General features: G+C 40.2%; 1 protein-coding gene across 2 annotated transcripts; it reads left to right on the top strand.

Moving 5' to 3' along the window:
- The first annotated feature begins 12,477 nt into the window (after positions 1-12,477).
- LOC110936273 (7-methyl-GTP pyrophosphatase) lies at positions 12,478-16,672 on the top strand. Of its 2 annotated transcripts, XM_022178614.2 has the most exons (10): positions 12,478-12,637; positions 13,529-13,600; positions 13,697-13,771; positions 14,491-14,574; positions 14,861-14,935; positions 15,007-15,076; positions 15,160-15,251; positions 16,020-16,061; positions 16,146-16,226; positions 16,344-16,672. In XM_022178614.2, the coding sequence occupies exons 1-10, from the start codon at positions 12,611-12,613 to the stop codon at positions 16,419-16,421; spliced, it is 696 nt and encodes a 231-aa protein (XP_022034306.1). In that variant the 5' UTR covers positions 12,478-12,610; the 3' UTR covers positions 16,422-16,672. The 2 variants fall into 2 exon arrangements, with proteins under 2 accessions (XP_022034306.1, XP_022034307.1); XM_022178615.2 differs by lacking the exon at positions 14,861-14,935.
- The last annotated feature ends 483 nt before the right edge of the window (positions 16,673-17,155 follow it).

Raw genomic sequence — 17,155 nt, 5'->3', positions numbered from 1 at the left:
AACAGGTCACATATCATCTACATTACAGATTATGCAAGAAATCGCAAAACGACATTTCTGTTGACTTTTTCTAAGCATGTTTGACTCGATATTTGAACTAGTTAGAGTGGGAATCAGAGGGTGCCCTTTTAGGGGTTTAATGCCCACATGATTACCATCATATAACTGTCTTTGATCCGACAAATCACTGGACCATTCGTGATTTATCGCCAAGTCAATCGTTAATTACGACGGATTGACTTTTAGGCTAAAACTATTGAAGAATGAAACCACAAAGGGTTAGGCAACTTACAGAAGCTTGGTGCACGAATTAGGATGCTAGAAGAAAGCTTTGGAGCTCCAGAAGTGAGTTGGAATGGAGGTTTGAGGTCTGATTCATTAGTGTGCAATGTAGTGCCTTTTATAATGGATTTCCAAGGACAAGATCACAACAACTCAGCCTACGAGGGAGTATGGATGATCAGCAGGTGGCCCTTGGTGCTAGGAGGCAAGTAGAGGGCGCCCATGCTTCATTTATTGCACTTTTGATCGTTTACAACTCCAAACAACAAGTCTGTCCAAAGTTTCTGCATCTGTGTCTGTCACAGGGCCCGCATTAGATTTCATGCAGCTTGTACGCGGGCCGCATGAATCTTCATGTCAGACGCGTATCCACAGATGGCTCGCGGCCCGCTTCAACTTATGTTTTTCACTCAGGCGGGCCGCCTGAGGCCTGTTTTCAAAGATTTTTAAATCTTTTGTAATGATTAACCGAATCTTTGTAATTAATAACCTGACCTTTAGTGTTTGAAGGAGTAACTTTGCGATTTGGCCCTCGGTTAATTACAATTAAGGGCCTCGTGTCTTTTACCCGCACTGTCAAGTCCCCGGTTAGTTTAATTACTATCCGGAAAGCCTTAACTTTCATTGTTGACGCTTTTAACCCTTCTCGTACGAATTTGATCATAACTTTCTCGTTTTAAAACGGAACTTCGCGAAATTTATATAGTACATTCTAGTGAGCGTATTTTACTGTTACAAAGCTTCGGGTTTGTCAAAGGGTCACTCAGAGGTATAATTAAACATGTTGACACAGTTAACCCCTGCAGCTTGAAATCTCTCACTTTCTTCCGCGTTTTGCTTCCGTACGATCCATGATTTATTCGTTTGAAGGTACGAGCATCGTTTAGGGTTACTACACAGTATATTTACCCTTTGTTGACATTTATAACCCTCGAATTTACATACTTTCAAGGTTTGTCAACTTTAGTCCTTTATTTATTATTTAATGCCACGTGTAAACTAATGACACGTGTTAACACATTATTGGACACAAAATTTCGAGGTGTTACATCCTCACCCCCTTAAAATAAATCTCGACCCGAGATTTACACAAACAAATAAGGGTATTTCTCTTTCATCGTGGCTTCAGCTTCCCACGTGAATTCGGGACCTCTACGGGCATCCCACTTGACCTTTACTATAGGTACATGCTTCCTTCGAAGCTTCTTCACCTGTCGATCTTCAATCGACAAAGGCTTCTCCACAAATTTCAAGCTCTCATCTATATGCACATCTGTGTGTGGGATCACCAATGATTCATCAGCGAAGCACTTCTTTAGATTGCAGATGTGGAACACATTATGAATTCCATTGAGCTCCTCCGGTAAGTTTAGCTTATAGGCAACTGACCCGACCCGTTCGATAACCTCGAAAGGTCCTATGTATCTCGGGCTTAGTTTGCCTTTCTTTCCGAAACGCATCACCCCCTTCCAGGGGTGATACTTTAAGTAGCACCTTTTCACCTACTTCGAAGTGAAAATCTTTACGCTTTGGATCCGCGTAACTCTTCTGCCTATCCCGGGCAGCTTTGAGACGGTCTCGAATCTGGACAATCTTGTCCGTCGTCTCGAAGACTATCTCCGGTCCTGATAACTAGACATCTCCAACTTCCGCCCAACAAACAGGCGATCTACACTTTCTACCGTATAATGCCTCGAAAGGCGCAGCCTTAATGCTGGTATGGTAGCTATTGTTGTAGGAGAATTCGATTAGTGGTAGGTTCTTATCCCAACTACCGCCTAAATCGATAGCACATGCACGTAACATGTCTTCCAACGTTTGAATAGTACGCTCACTCTGACCGTCTGTCTGAGGATGGTAAGCCGTACTGAAATTCAAACGTGTGCCCAAAGATTGCTGGAAGCTTTTCCAGAAATGAGACGTGTACCTAGTATCTCTGTCTGAGATAATAGACACAGGTATGCCATGCAAGGCTACAATCTTATCAACGTATAGCTGGGCTAACATATCGGAGCTATAAGTCTCCTTGATGGGTAAGAAATGCGCTGATTTAGTCAGCCTATCAACGATAACCCATATCGTGTCATTTCCTTTCCTCGTCTTGGGTAACTTGGTAATAAAATCCATAGTTACACATTCCCACTTCCATTCAGGAAGTTCAGGCTGTTGTAGCAAGCCAGATGGCTTTTGATGCTCAGCCTTGACTTGCGCACAAGTTAAGCATTTCGCTACATAAGCGGCTACAGACTTTTTCAAGCCTATCCACCAATAATTTGCCTTTAGATCCTGATACATTTTATCAGCTCCCGGGTGAACAGAATATTTGGAACTATGGGCTTCCTGGAGGATAACATCTCATAGTCCTCCATAAATCGGAACCCATATTCGTCCATTCAAACGTAAAATTCCGTCCTTGCTAAGAGTTAACTGCTCCTCAGTTACTCCTAACTTTTCCTTAGGATAATTAGCTTCCAACACAGCCTCTCGCTGTGCAGCTAATATCCTTTCAATTAAATTATTCTTGACTTCAATGCTCTTGGCATTGATTCGGATGGGTTTCACCCTTTCCTTTCTACTCAGGGCATCAGCGACTACATTCGCCTTGCCGGGATGATATCTGATCTCACAATCATAATCATTTAAAGTTTCCATCCAACGGCGTTACCTCATATTTAGCTCCTTCTGATTAAACAGATGTTGAAGGCTCTTGTGATCCGAATAGATCACAAACTTGATACCATACAGGTAATGCCTCCACAGTTTTAGTGCAAACACAACGGCACCCAGCTCCAAGTCATGGGTGGTGTAATTCTTCTCGTGCACCTTTAACTGTCTTGAAGCATAGGCAATAACTTTGCCTTTTTGCATGAGCACACACCCCATGCCAGTGTGTGATGCGTTGCAGTAAACTACAAACTCCTCGGTACCTTCCGGTAGTGTCAACACAGGGGCGTTGCTCAGCCTTTGCTTTAAAATATCAAAGGACTCTTGCTGCTTAGGGCCCCAAACAAATTTTTCCTTCTTCTTGGTCAAGGAAGTTAAGGGCGCAACAATCCTTGAAAAATTTTCAATGAATCGCCTGTAGTATCCTGCTAACCCCAGGAAACTTCGAATCTCAGTAGGCGTTTTTGGCTCTTGCCAATTCATGACAGCCTCTACTTTAGCGGGATCCACCTGGATACCACGCTCGCTGACGACGTGTCCTAGAAATTGGACTGCTCGTAGCCAGAATTCGCACTTGGAGAATTTGGCATAGAGTTTCTCCTGATGTATCAGCTTGAGAATACAGCGAAGGTGTTTCTCATGGTCAGCTTGGTTCTTCGAGTATATAAGAATGTCGTCGATGAAAACGATGACGAATTTATCTAAGTACGGCTTGCAAACGCTATTCATGAGATCCATGAACGCAGCCGGTGCATTAGTGAGCCCAAAAGGCATCACTAGGAACTCGTAGTGACCGTAGCGAGTCCTAAATGCTGTTTTATGTACGTCCTCGTCTCTGACTTTCAGTTGATGGTATCCTGGCCTCAAGTCAATCTTCGAAAAATAACTTGCCCCTTGTAACTGATCGAACAAATCATCGATCCTCGACAAGGGATATCTATTCTTTATCGTGACATTATTAAGTTCGCGATAGTCGATGCACAGACGCATCGATCCGTCCTTCTTCTTCACAAACAGGACAGGTGCTCCCCAGGGAGACGAACTAGGTTTGATGAAACCTTTAGCTAGCAGTTCATCCAGCTGCGTCCTTAACTCCTTCATTTCGGTCGGTGCTAGCCTGTAAGGTGCTCTAGCAATAGGTGCTGCTCCAGGGATGATATCGATCCTGAATTCCACTTGTCTATCTGGTGGCAACCCAGGTAGATCTTCGGGGAAAACTTCTGGATACTCCGAAATAACGGGAATGTCTTCTATCTTTGGTTTAGGCTCTTCAATGATCACCTGTGCCATGTAGATGACACAACCCTTCTTCAGACATTTTGAAGCTTTGAGCATAGTCACTTGCTCAGGCAATCCGTACTGGGTATCTCCCCGAATGGTAAGCGATTCACCAGCCGGAGTCTTTATCACAATCTGCTTTCTGTTGCAGACGATTTGGGCCTGGTTGTGAGATAACCAGTCCATCCCCAATACTAGGTCAAAACCGGCCAATTTAAAGGGAAGTAGAGATAGAGGAAAAGAGTGGTTCCTAATGGATATCACACATCCATCTAACATAGTGGAGACGGTTTCAATGGTTCCATCTGCTAGCTCTACCTCGTAATTCACATTTAAGGTTTTAACAGGCATATTCAGCAATTTGCAAAATTTATGATCTACGAAAGACTTATCAGCGCCCGAATCAAAAAGTACTCTTGCAAAGATATCATTTACGAGAAAAGTACCTGTGATTACGTTGTCATCCAGCACTGCTTCTTTCGCCTCCATCCTGAAGACTCTAGCATTGTTCTTCTTGCCTTCTTCAGGCTTCTTGGCATATTTAGGGCAGTTGCTTTTAATGTGCCCCTTCTCGTTGCAGTTAAAGCAGGTTGCATCTTTTATCTTCTTGCAGTCCACGGTCTTGTGGTCCTTGGACTTGTACAACCCGTAAGCATACGACCTTGACTGGGTCTGCGAGTTTCACTCGAGCCTACACTTTCCAAAGTGATGTCTCTTGCAAGTCTTGCACTTGGGCTTCTCACCAGTCTGTTGCCCATCCTTCCTTGACTCCGATCCTCTCTTGTTATCACCGTTTCCACGGTGTTTCTTGCTCGACCTCCGTGAAGTTTCATCTTCACGCTTTCTCTTTTCAGCTTCTTTGTTCCTTAGCGATCTTTATCGGACCGCATCCAGAGTAAGGGACAAAGATATATCGGCTACAGATCGAAAGGTCGCTGGCCGAGAGGCCTTCACGCTTGCCTTTATTTCAGGGGCTAACCCACCGATGAAACGAGCGATTCTTTTTGGCTCCGGGGTTACCAGGTATGGAACCAACCGAGACATCGTGTTGAAGCTCGTCAGGTAAGCTTGGCAGTCAAGGTTTGTCATCACTAATGATAGAAAATCAGATTCTATCTTTTCCACCTCATGTTGAGGGCAGTAATTCTCCTTGATGAGAGAAACAAATTCCTCCCATGTCATGCTGTAAAGAACAGCCTTTCCCGAGGCCTGAACCAACGACCTCCACCAAGCCAGGGCCTCGCCCTTGAATGATTGAGACACAAACTTTACCACGTCTCTTTCCGCACAGCCGCCGATGTCCACCACGGTGTCCATCTCGTCAAGCCATGTCATGCAATCGACCGCTCCTTTCTCCCCGTTGAAGTCCCGGGGCTTGCATGATACAAAGTATTTGTAGGTGCAGCCTCTGGCACGAGATGCGTCAGTATATACTCTTTCTTGACGGACACTGTTCTCATTGGACGAATGATTATCATCGTCCTTTTTAGGCTTGGACAGCGGTATGCTGTGAGATTTTGTGTGTGTCTTTGGCTTGGAGTGTGGTTTGGATATAGTTCGGCTCCGAGATTCGGTATATTCCTCATATTGTCGATCCAGAGCTGCCTTGACAACGTTATCGACCAGAGCTTTCAACTCTGCGCCCGTCAGATGAACTTGGGCGTTATCATATTCGTCTTCCTTCGTGTGGCTATTTTCTCCTCTAGAATCAGCCATGGTAACTTGTATCTGTTACAGAAGATAACGAAAATTTTATTTAGGAGTTTATTATGGAATTGTCTTTTATGGCAATTCATTAACCATGGTAAGAGAGACCATATTTGGTTAATTTGTTACTCATTTTTATTTAGGATTTGAACATACTTATCCTAATTACAATCAATATTACTAGTGGCATAACATCCTAGTCACGAGGACGTTATTATAATATTAGCCGAGATTACAGAGAATCAAGGTATGAAGGTTTGAACCGTAGTCCTTTTACCCTTTCTGACAGGGAGTCATAGACCACCACTGTCTTTTGTCTTATTATGACAACAATTATGGCCCATAGGCACTACATCACTAATGGATGCTTAATAATTCGGCCCGTAGGCACTACATCGCGAATGGATGTTTAACAAGTTTGGCCCATAGGCACTACATCACTAATGGATGTTAAATAATTGATCATCTTTATTGACGATTTAACCCATGATTTATTATATCATTAATTTGGGCTTTGGAATCCTTAGAAGGATTCTTATATAAGAATGACGCGTGCGATTTTTAACGAATCACATCTGCCATGAACGTTAACATGATTACAGAGGTTAACTGGAATTCTGAATCTTTTAATCAGGTCTTACCATCTTGGCCGGGTCTAAAAGACACCTGGCTAGGTTTCACTCTTAAGATTCTTTATTTAGGTAGATTTAAATTTAAAAGGAATGATTTTGATTTATTTCGTACATAGTAATAACAAAATGAAATCTATAACATAACATTCCATAAACTTCAAATACGATTACACGCTGCCCTAAACGGGACTTTTAAACAAGTACATACCTACATAGAGGTTAATAAAGAGACAAGTCCACGCAGGGACCAATACAAGATAGGTGTCCACGCAGGGACTAAAGGATAAGTCCACGTAGGGACTGAAATACGATAAATGTCCACGCATGGACTTATTTAAAATAGACATTACATTAGAGCATATATATAGACTAATGGTCACGCTTCTTCTTCTTGCCCTTCAACAGGTTTGCTAGACCCTTAAGGAATCCCCTGTTGTTCTTTCGTTCTTCCTCGAAATCCCGTTCCACACGACTTAACCGGTGGAGGATTTCTTCTTGTTCAGGAGGAGAGAAACGTGGTTGTGGCGCCGGTTGCGGAACTGGAGGTCTAGGAGGTGCTGGATACCCATGAGCTGAGTAGTCCGGAATCCCTAGGTTTCCAAAAGCTCCGTCGGGATAGCGGGCATTATACCTAGCCGCTATCACATATGGGTCGCGATCATAGTTGTAATTGTAATGCGCGTGCGACGACGGTTCGAACGGGTTGTATGCCGTTGGACCCGTGTATGCAGTTATTGGGTGGTCATACCCAAATGGTGGCGAAGATGGTGCAACTGGTGCGGAGTTCGCCTCCTGTACTGGACTTGAAGGTCCTTCTTCAGGTACTGACGGATAGTGACTAGCACTCGAGTGGCGAGGGGTGCTGAAATGAAATTCCCCTCCTCGGGTAGACATCCGTGCGCCTGATCTTCTACGCCTTGGCGGCTCTGGAACTACTGGTTGAACCGGTGGCGGTGGTGGTGGCGTAACGGCCACAAACCGCGAATCCTCTGAAGGATCCTGTTGTTGTTGCTCGTGTTGCGCTGTCTGATGGGAGGGTGTGAAGTACCACTCGTGCTGGTTGAACAGCGCTTGAAAACTATCTGGCCCTTGATAAGGTGTGCCATGAAAAGAAGATCCATCAGAGATCTCGATAGGATGTGTGGGCGTACCACGAGCAGGTTCTACGGGATCTGTGTCCTCATCCATATGGTCTTCTGAGAAGTGATCCTGTGGTCCTAACGGGACAAAGCCTGCAGGTTCCTGAATGTAATCTGCGGGGTTAAACTGACCTCGGAAGTAAGGAGTGGGATCATCAAAAGCACGGTGCGATGCAGATCGCTGTAAGAAGGATGGTTGATGGTTATTGGGATTATTTTCCGAGTCTGGGCCAAATGAATGGCGGTATGAGGGTGTTGAGCTATGCGAGGTCGAATGTCTCGCAGGTTCAAAAGGTTTCTTCGTCTCTGCGGTTCTTCACTCCTTGTACTGGAAGGAGCTCGCGTGTTCGAAGGTCCAGCTTCGTGATCATGGTGAGTAATGATCGTTCCTCTGCCTCTTCCTCCTCTTCCTCGTCTGATTGCAGGTGGCATTTTTCTTGCTTTTAAAACTTTAAATAACAATAAACAATAAAAGACAAATTGGAATAACAAATTTCGAATTTGTCCTATGTTCTTGTCTAGACTCAAGTATGTGCAATTGTGTAACTGAGATTAAACACAAAAGGCTAGTGTTTAATTCGCTCAGTGTTGGCTCTGATACCAACCTGTCACACCCCGATTTCCACGTGTATCACCGGTGGGCCCGGTGGGGGATTACCGTGACGTAGTTGGCAACAATATAGTCAAACCACACAATTATATGAATGCACAGCGGAAGCAATAAGATAATATATTTCAACTTTAAGTGTAATATCAGTGTATCACCATTGTTGAAATGATAATCCACAAGGGATCAAATAGAAATAACAAAAGTATTGTTCAACAGACTTCAGGCATCTTAAGCATGCGAGACTTCTAATGATGCTAAGGAGAAATCCCAGCCAATTACGCCTAGTACCTGCATTTAGTCTTTTTGGGGAAAATACGTCAGTTTACACTGGTAAATACATTCAACCGACACTTTTGTAAAATGTTTAATAAAATTGATTTGAATGCACAAGGCACAAATTCTTTTATAACTTGGGAGAATTATTTAAATATATAATCTTGTAAAGAATTACATGTTTACTATGCGTTCGGTCACCCGAGTCGTGTCGGGTTAAAGTTTAATAGACACACCACATCGTATAAAACCGTGGCGGGTAACCAACGGCTACACTTTTATAATTATAGACATAATGCCGGGTGTACGCCTACAACGGGATGTCAAGGTCGTGGCCATTAGTAAATGCTGCCAAGGATATCCGGGACATGGTCATTAAGCCCCCAAAGGCGTTAAGCCAACAAAACAAGTTTTTAAACGGGTCACATTGATAATACCCAACTACTAATGAGTTGGGGTCAATTGCCCGACCAAGCGGTATTTTAGATACCGTAACCCAAGCCCGTATAATGGAAAATAAGTTAAAAGTATTTACCTTTGCAAGTATAATCCTTAATTGAATAAATCACAGATAGCTTTTACTGGTCTCCTATTCTGGAACGAAGGTTTTAAAATAACCTATTAGAATCCTAACGGGTCTTTATATTTGTCGTAGCTTAGACCGGTCAGTTTCAAAGTATAGTTACGGTTTAATCGCGTGAAAGGCGAAAACCGTGAATGGAGTGTGATTTTGACCCAACAAGTTTGAAGACTTGTTTTATATAGGCATAATAATCATACTCTGGATTTTGGGGTCAAAATAATATGGTTTGACCCGTTTCGGCTAACTTATGTAAACTAGTTACATAAGCCGAACCGTGCGCGCTAAAGGCGCAACGGGTAACCGTAGGAGTCCTACACTGATTTCCTAAGTCAATATGCCTTAAAGAGGTTGTGGTATCAGTAGGATACCTTCCATAATGCCCGTAACGAGTTTAAGTTCATATTATGCCCCGTAGGGGTATTTCGGTCCTTTTTAAAGATTATAAAAGAGGTTTTAGAGTTCTACAGGAAATCTGAGTTTCCCGAACAGTTTATAAAGTCTAAAATACTTTATTTATTATTTAAAATCAGTAGCAACTGGAATCGGGTCAAAAGATCTTGTAGAACTCGAGTTATGGCCGTAACGGGCATATTCGGTATTTACCGAACCGTTGCCATAACCGCAGGTTATGAGCAGGTTAAAAATAATTAAAAATCTTTAAAAATCCCAAAATATTATTTTACAACAGTGTGTAAAAGGTTTGGTGTCGAAATCCAGGTTTAGATAGGCGTTATGCTAATTGCGCCGTTTATTACAAAAGTTTTCTTTAATTGCGCTATTTAGCATAACTCATATTCTGGACCTCGGATTGACGTGAAATTTTAGGGACGTGCTTAGAAATCAGTAACCAAGGTTATGATCCTTTCACATGTCCAAAATTCTCGTTTTATTTTAAAAAGGGCGTTACGGTCAACTTTTAAGCATTTAACGGAAATGTGTAAAAGACTTGGACAAACGACGAACCGGTCACAGAGGGTTATACCATCATGTAACCTGGTCCTAAGAGAGTCCTAAGGCATATCTAAATCAAACTTTAACGGGTCAGAACTGAAGTCAATGCAAAAGTCAAACTTTTGCGACTTTCGGCTCCGAACCGGGTCAAAAGAACAAATGGCCGGATCAAACAAGCTTAGACTAGTTTATATACTTATTATCATGTTTTATGAGTGTTCAAACAGGTCACATATCATCTACATTACAGATTATGCAAGAAATCGCAAAACGACATTTTTGTTGACTTTTTCTAAGCACGTTTGACTCGATATTTGAACTAGTTAGAGTGGGAATCAGAGGGTGCCCTTTTAGGGGTTTAATGCCCACATGATTACCATCATATAACTATCTTTGATCCGACAAATCACTGGACCATTCGTGATTTATTGCCAAGTCAATCGTTAATTACGACGGATTGACTTTTAGGCTAAAACTATTGAAAAATGAAACCACAAAGGGTTAGGCAACTTACAGAAGCTTGGTGCACGAATTAGGATGCTAGAAGAAAGCTTTGGAGCTCCAGAAGTGAGTTAGAATGCAGGTTTGAGGTGTGATTCATTAGTGTGCAATGTAGTGCCTTTTATAATGGATTTCCAAGCACAAGATCACAACAACTCAGCCTACAAGGGAGTATGGATGATCAGCAGGTGGCCCTTGGTGCTAGGAGGCAAGTAGAGGGCGCCCATGCTTCATTTATTGCACTTTTGATCGTTCACAACTCCAAACAACAAGTCTGTCCAAAGTTTCTGCATCTGTGTCTGTCACGCGGCCCGCATTAGATTTCATGCAGCTTGTACGCGGGCCGCATGAATCTTCATGTCAGACGCGTATCCACAGATGGCTCGCGGCCCGCTTCAACTTATGTTTTTCACTCAGGCGGGCCGCCTGAGGCCTGTTTTCAAAGATTTTTAAATCTTTTGTAATGATTAACCGAATCTTTGTAATTAATAACCTGACCTTTCGGGTTTGAAGTGGTAACTTTGCGATTTGGCCCTCGGTTAATTACAATTAAGGGCCTCGTGTCTTTTACCCGCACTGTCAAGTCCCCGGTTAGTTTAATTACTATCCGGAAAGCCTTAACTTTCATTGTTGACGCTTTTAACCCTTCTCATACGAATTTGATCATAACTTTCTCGTTTTAAAACGGAACTTCGCGAAATTTATATAGTACATTTTAGTGAGCGTATTTTACTGTTACAAAGCTTCGGGTTTGTCAAAGGGTCACTCAGAGGTATAATTAAACACGTTGACACAGTTAACCCCTGCAGCTTGAAATCTCTCATTTTCTTCCGCGTTTCGCTTCCGTACGCTCCATGATTTATTCGTTTGAAGGTACGAGCATCGTTTAGGGTTACTATACAGTATATTTACCCTTTGTTGACATTTATAACCCTCGAATTTACATACTTTCAAGGTTTGTCAACTTTAGTCCTTTATTTATTATTTAATGCCACGTGTAAACTAATGACACGTGTTAACACATTATTGGACACAAAATTTCGAGGTGTTACAACCTTCTTGGTCTCGGTTATATTTTGCTCGTCTAGTTAGCCGTTGGGACGACCCTTCATCAGCCGCCATGAAGATCTGAGCCGCGTTCATAATCATGTTGTGCATAATACCATCCTCTTCCGAAGATGATGAATACCACGTAGACGAAGACGATGAAGTCATAGAAGAAATTGAAGAAATGAGAGAAGGGGAAGACATGATAATTTTTTATAGAGAGATGGGGTGCTAGCGGGTATAAAAATAGATGAGTTTTTATAAAAAGGGAAGAGGGGTTATAAAATGTGAGAGAAATGTGAGATTGTAGTGGGTGAAAAGTTGTGAAAAAATGAGTAAAAAAGGTGAGTATTTATAAAAATGGAAGTGAAATGGGGGAAAATTTAAAAATCAGCCGTTTGAAAATTAATAAATTTTTTTGTTTTTAACGGTCATATTCGGATTGGGGCCCACCACTTTTGGAACGTCACAAACGGCGAGAAGAGGTCGGGGAAGCCGGGACGCGGGGGGGGGGGGCGGCATGGTGTTCAGATCGTCGCCGGTCCAAGATGGATGAGGGACGAATCCCATACCGTGTAGCCTTAAAGGTATAACCAAACTACAGTTGTCAGAGTGTGACCAGAATCAGATAGAGGCTTTTGCAATTAGGGGAGCTAATTTAGTTATTTTTTTTTTAAAAATAACTTCGAAAACAAAATGATATCCAGAGATGAAAAGTGCTAAGATAAACGAGCAATAGCTATCATTTCTCATATTTAAAGACGTAAATAGATTCTTTTAAATACCACTAATACACTCGGATATAAATAAGCGACCGGACCGGACATCGAACCGGTCTTCTTACTGTCAGGCCCGGTCGAACCAAATATAAGAACCGGCTAACAGATACCCTGCACACACTCAACTTCTTCATCTCCAACTTTTCCTGCTAACAAACTCAGCCATGGAGCCAGCTGAATCTCCATTTAGGGTAACATTCTTACTCTCACTTCTCGTTTTCAATGTTTATCTGCAATTATTTCTTCAATTAATTCAATTAGCTTAGGTTTTTCCACTAAAAATTGCATCCTGCTTCCTGTTACTCTCTTTACATTGCTCCCCCAATCTCACGGACGAATTTTGTAGTTTTGGAAGTTGATTATACGCTAAATTATTGTTTGATCATGGAACATAGTTGAGTTTGAGGATAGTTGTTCAATCAGTAGTTGTTTAGGTTTAGGTCTTTGGTTGAGAAGAGTTCCGATTTCTTGACCATTTATCAATTATTGGTTGTTTTACAATGGCTACAAGTAAGAAAAAAGTTATTTAAAACAACTCACTAGTTAGTAGGTATAATGCATTGTGAGTGAGTGACTTTTGTTCTTATGTGGCGCTTAGGTGGCAGTGCTCCCTCCTCACCACTCACTAGGTATAACCATAGTTGTTAAAAGCGATCGCCTATTGCGCCTAGGCCCATTTTTCAGGCGAGGCGAGTCAGTTGCGCTTTAAGTCGAGGAAATTGCGCTTTTATTCTCCAGGTGATGGTTCAGGCACACTTTCCGGCGAGATTTCTAGATTTTGGAGAGTTTCCGGCCAAATTCTCTAAATTCCGGCAAGATTCTAGCCAAATTTCTTCTTTTATCTAAGGAATAGTATTGTTTTTCTAATAAATAATATATTTTTATTTTTTTTCATTATGCGCTTTATTTTTCTCAGGCCCTCGTTTTTTTTGCGCTTTGCGCCTAGGCCCCAGGCGAGGCTTATGCGCCTTGAGTGCGCCTAGCGCCTTTAATAACTATGGGTATAACACATTACACATAACACATGTGCTAGTGTTATATGTTTGAGTGTTAAAGTGATTTGTGATTATGATATTATGCAGATAATTTTGGGATCGTCTTCCATAGCTCGTCAAAAGATATTAGCTGAAATGGGATATGAGTTCAAAATCATGGTATTATTTGTTGTATTTTATAATTTATAATATATATGTATAGTTATGTGCATAAAGAAGGTCTGTTGTTTTAACTTTTTTTTTAATATTGTTTAGTCTGCAGATATAGATGAGAAAGCCATCCGAACCGAAAAACCAGAAGACTTGGTGATGGCTCTTGCAAAAGCAAAGGTAGAATCCTATGCAGTTAATATCGGTGATATATCGATCCCTTAGTAAAATATCGGTGTCAAATATCAGCCAAAATATCGGTACCGATATTATCGGCAATATTGACCGATATTTGACCGATATATCACCAATATTTGACCGATAGAACCGATATATCACTGATATATCACTGAATTATTGGTGTTAAATTGCTATATATATAAATTCTGCATTATATTAAAATTACCGATATCCCACCGATATCTCACCGAGATAACCTATATTTCAAATATCGGTCCTTGACCGATATCCGATATTTTACCGCATTAACTGCATAGGTAGAATCACACCTTCTTTGGGTGTTACTCTGCTGCTTGAAGTTGTACTGATCAGATAATCAAATGTTTTGAGTATTTGGAAACTTGTTTGAGAAATTGATGGAAAAATGACCAAAAGTGCATTTTTTATGTGATAGTCAGGTTTAAATAATGATTGAATAAGTGATTTTAATTTACCCTTAAATAACTAGAATCGTTGCAGCTGGTATAGACGTGATTACGGGACCCATATATAACCAGACTAAACAAAATCATAATCTGTCTAAATTCCGAAATGCAAATAATCCAAACACCCTGTTACTCCCATATACATATTCGATTCCAAATTTCCTACATCCATCATTATTAATTCTCATGTATATAATTATATACTAAAATCGTCTATGTTATGCATCGTCCCAGGCTGATGCGATAGTGTCCAAGCTTCAAACTAGTGATGATCAAGAGAAGGATGCAAAACCAAGTATCTTAATAGCATCTGATACAGTATGTATATCTAATTTCTTTCTCAGATATGTTTTCAACTTGTATATATCATGCGCCATTATTGTTAACTATGCGACCAATTACTAGAATAACTATATTCATGCAAGAAGAATGCAACTTCTGTATGAGCTAGTTACGTATACACTCGACTTTACTAGCAATGCCAATGCTTTTAGGTTTTAACTGAGCCTTTTGCCCATCAAATGCATAAAACTTGTAACAAATTTGTTGAAGCTTTCACTTTATGTTTTTTTTTTCATTTTTATTAATTAATAGTTGTTATTAGGCAAAAGGTAACCCAAAGCTCCATATTGGTGAAGACAAAGATGCCGAGCCAACACTACTAATTACTTGTGACCAAGTATTAACCAATTTCACTATCCAAATTTATTGGTTTTTATTATGTTGCTAAACCAATTATGTAATTTATAGGTGGTGGTTTATGAAGGCGCGATCAGGGAAAAACCCTCCGGTGAAGAAGAAGCACGCCAGTTTATTAAAAGTTTGTTTATTTTCTTTTTCCTATTTCGGTTTCATGATCTACTGGGTTTGGTTTTGTTGGTCTCATAATCGGAGATGCGACAGGTTATTCCGGTAAGCATGCGGCTACGCTTAGCTCTGTTTTTGTTACAAACCTCAAGACTGGATTCACAAAAGGGGATTATGACAAAGTGGAGGTACTATTTCTCTAAATAATGCATTTTTACTAGACATGGCAAAACCGTTCGGGTGTGTAATGAATTAAAATGGGTTCAGGTTGAACCAGATAACTGGTATGGGCCGAAATAGTTGAGTCTATTGATTCAAAACCTTTTTTGTCCAAAAGCTATATTTTTTTGCACAATTATTGTGTGAAATGTGATAATAATATTTTTATTGTTTCAATAATAATCTGATTTTATGAATACAACTATTTAGGAGGTTTTATGCATTAAAATACATTTTGAGTTATTTTCGACCCATTTGATCCGCTTCCTTTAGTTGCGCGTTAGGCCTGTTAGAAATAAAAACTTAACATGAGCGGACTTATTCATAGTTCTTAAATTTTACAAAATGAACACCGAACGGGTTGGGTAATGGGTTAAATCTTAAAACACGTGTGGGTCAGACTGGGTAGTTTGTATACATGGAATGAATTGAGTCGGGTCAAATTGACCCCAAACCCCTTTTCTCCCAAAAAATATATTTTTTATATATAATTATTGTGTCAAATATGATTACAATATTTTCATGTGCAATAATAATTTAATTTTTAGAATAAAACAATTTAATAGGTTCTGTGTGTAAAAATACATTTTGGGCGACTTTTGACTTGTTTTCGACCCATTTGATATGTTCACTTTATTTTACTTGTTTTTTTTTTTTTTTAAAATTTACCTGTCAATTTAGTGTGGAATCTAAATGAAAATGATGATTCATTAACATGTTACCTCTGTTGATTGCAGATTCATTTCCATGAGATACCAGACGATGTTATTGATAAACTGGTAATCAAACAAAGTTGTCATTGCTATTTAAATCTGTGTTTTAATTTACTTAATAATTCACAATCTACATGTGTCTTTGTACAGCTTGAGGAGGGGCTAGTGCTCAGGGTTGCTGGAGCACTTATAATCGAACATCCCTTAATCGTTCCATGCGTCAAAGATGTGGTTTGTCTCCCCCTCCCTTCCTCTTTCTCTTTTGCACACAAATACCAATTAGAATTTAAGGTAACGGGTCAAACATGTTGAGTTGACCGATTGTTTTTGTTATATACTGAAATGCAGAAAGGAACAACTGATAGTGTAATGGGACTTCCTAAAGCTCTCACTGAGAAGTTACTCAAGGAGGCTATCAATGCGTGAAGGATCATATTTTTCGACATCATTCTATCCAACATTTTTCTACAAATCATGACGAACATGCTGCAAATCATTTGATTCTACATATGATGATGTCTACTTAACGAATGCCGCTAAAACATTTGTATCCAAATACGGTTGTTCGCTAGACGCATGTTCACAAAATTGAAAGATGGTTGATGGAAGTGTCGTTTTTGGATTTTGGAAACTTTTAATGCGCCTTAACTTGTTCGAGTGAAATGCATTCTATCTAATGAGTAATGAGTCGAGTAGTGTTGGGTCAACCCAGTCCGTTTCGAATCACATACCAAGAGACTACCCGTTTTAATAGTCTAACCGACCCACCTATTTTGCTACCTCCAACTGCTATGGCTAAACCCGACCCAATGATGCAATGTATTTTAAAGTAATTAAACTTAAAACTATAGAATCTTTTAAGTTCGAATAATACCTCCAACTGCTATGGCTAAACCCGACCCAATGATGCAATGTATTAATTTTTTTTTTTTACTTTTAATGGTATTTTTTCTATTTTTGTTTTCTTTTTTTAACTTTGTTTTTTGTTTTTTTTGTCTTTATGAATTTTTGACTTTTAATGGCATTTTTAATCTGTTTTCTTTTCCTTTTATTAAATCTTTTCTATTTTTTTTCTTGGTATGACTTTTGACGTTTAGTGTTTCTTTTATTTTTTTATTAATATAACTAGAATCGATATTTATTAGTATTATCATAACTAA

The sequence above is a fragment of the Helianthus annuus genome, chromosome 4 (genome assembly GCF_002127325.2).
Source record: "Helianthus annuus cultivar XRQ/B chromosome 4, HanXRQr2.0-SUNRISE, whole genome shotgun sequence".
NCBI lineage: Eukaryota > Viridiplantae > Streptophyta > Magnoliopsida > Asterales > Asteraceae > Helianthus > Helianthus annuus.
Note: the sequence above shows the minus strand (reverse complement) of the source record. Positions and strands in the feature narration are given on the sequence as shown.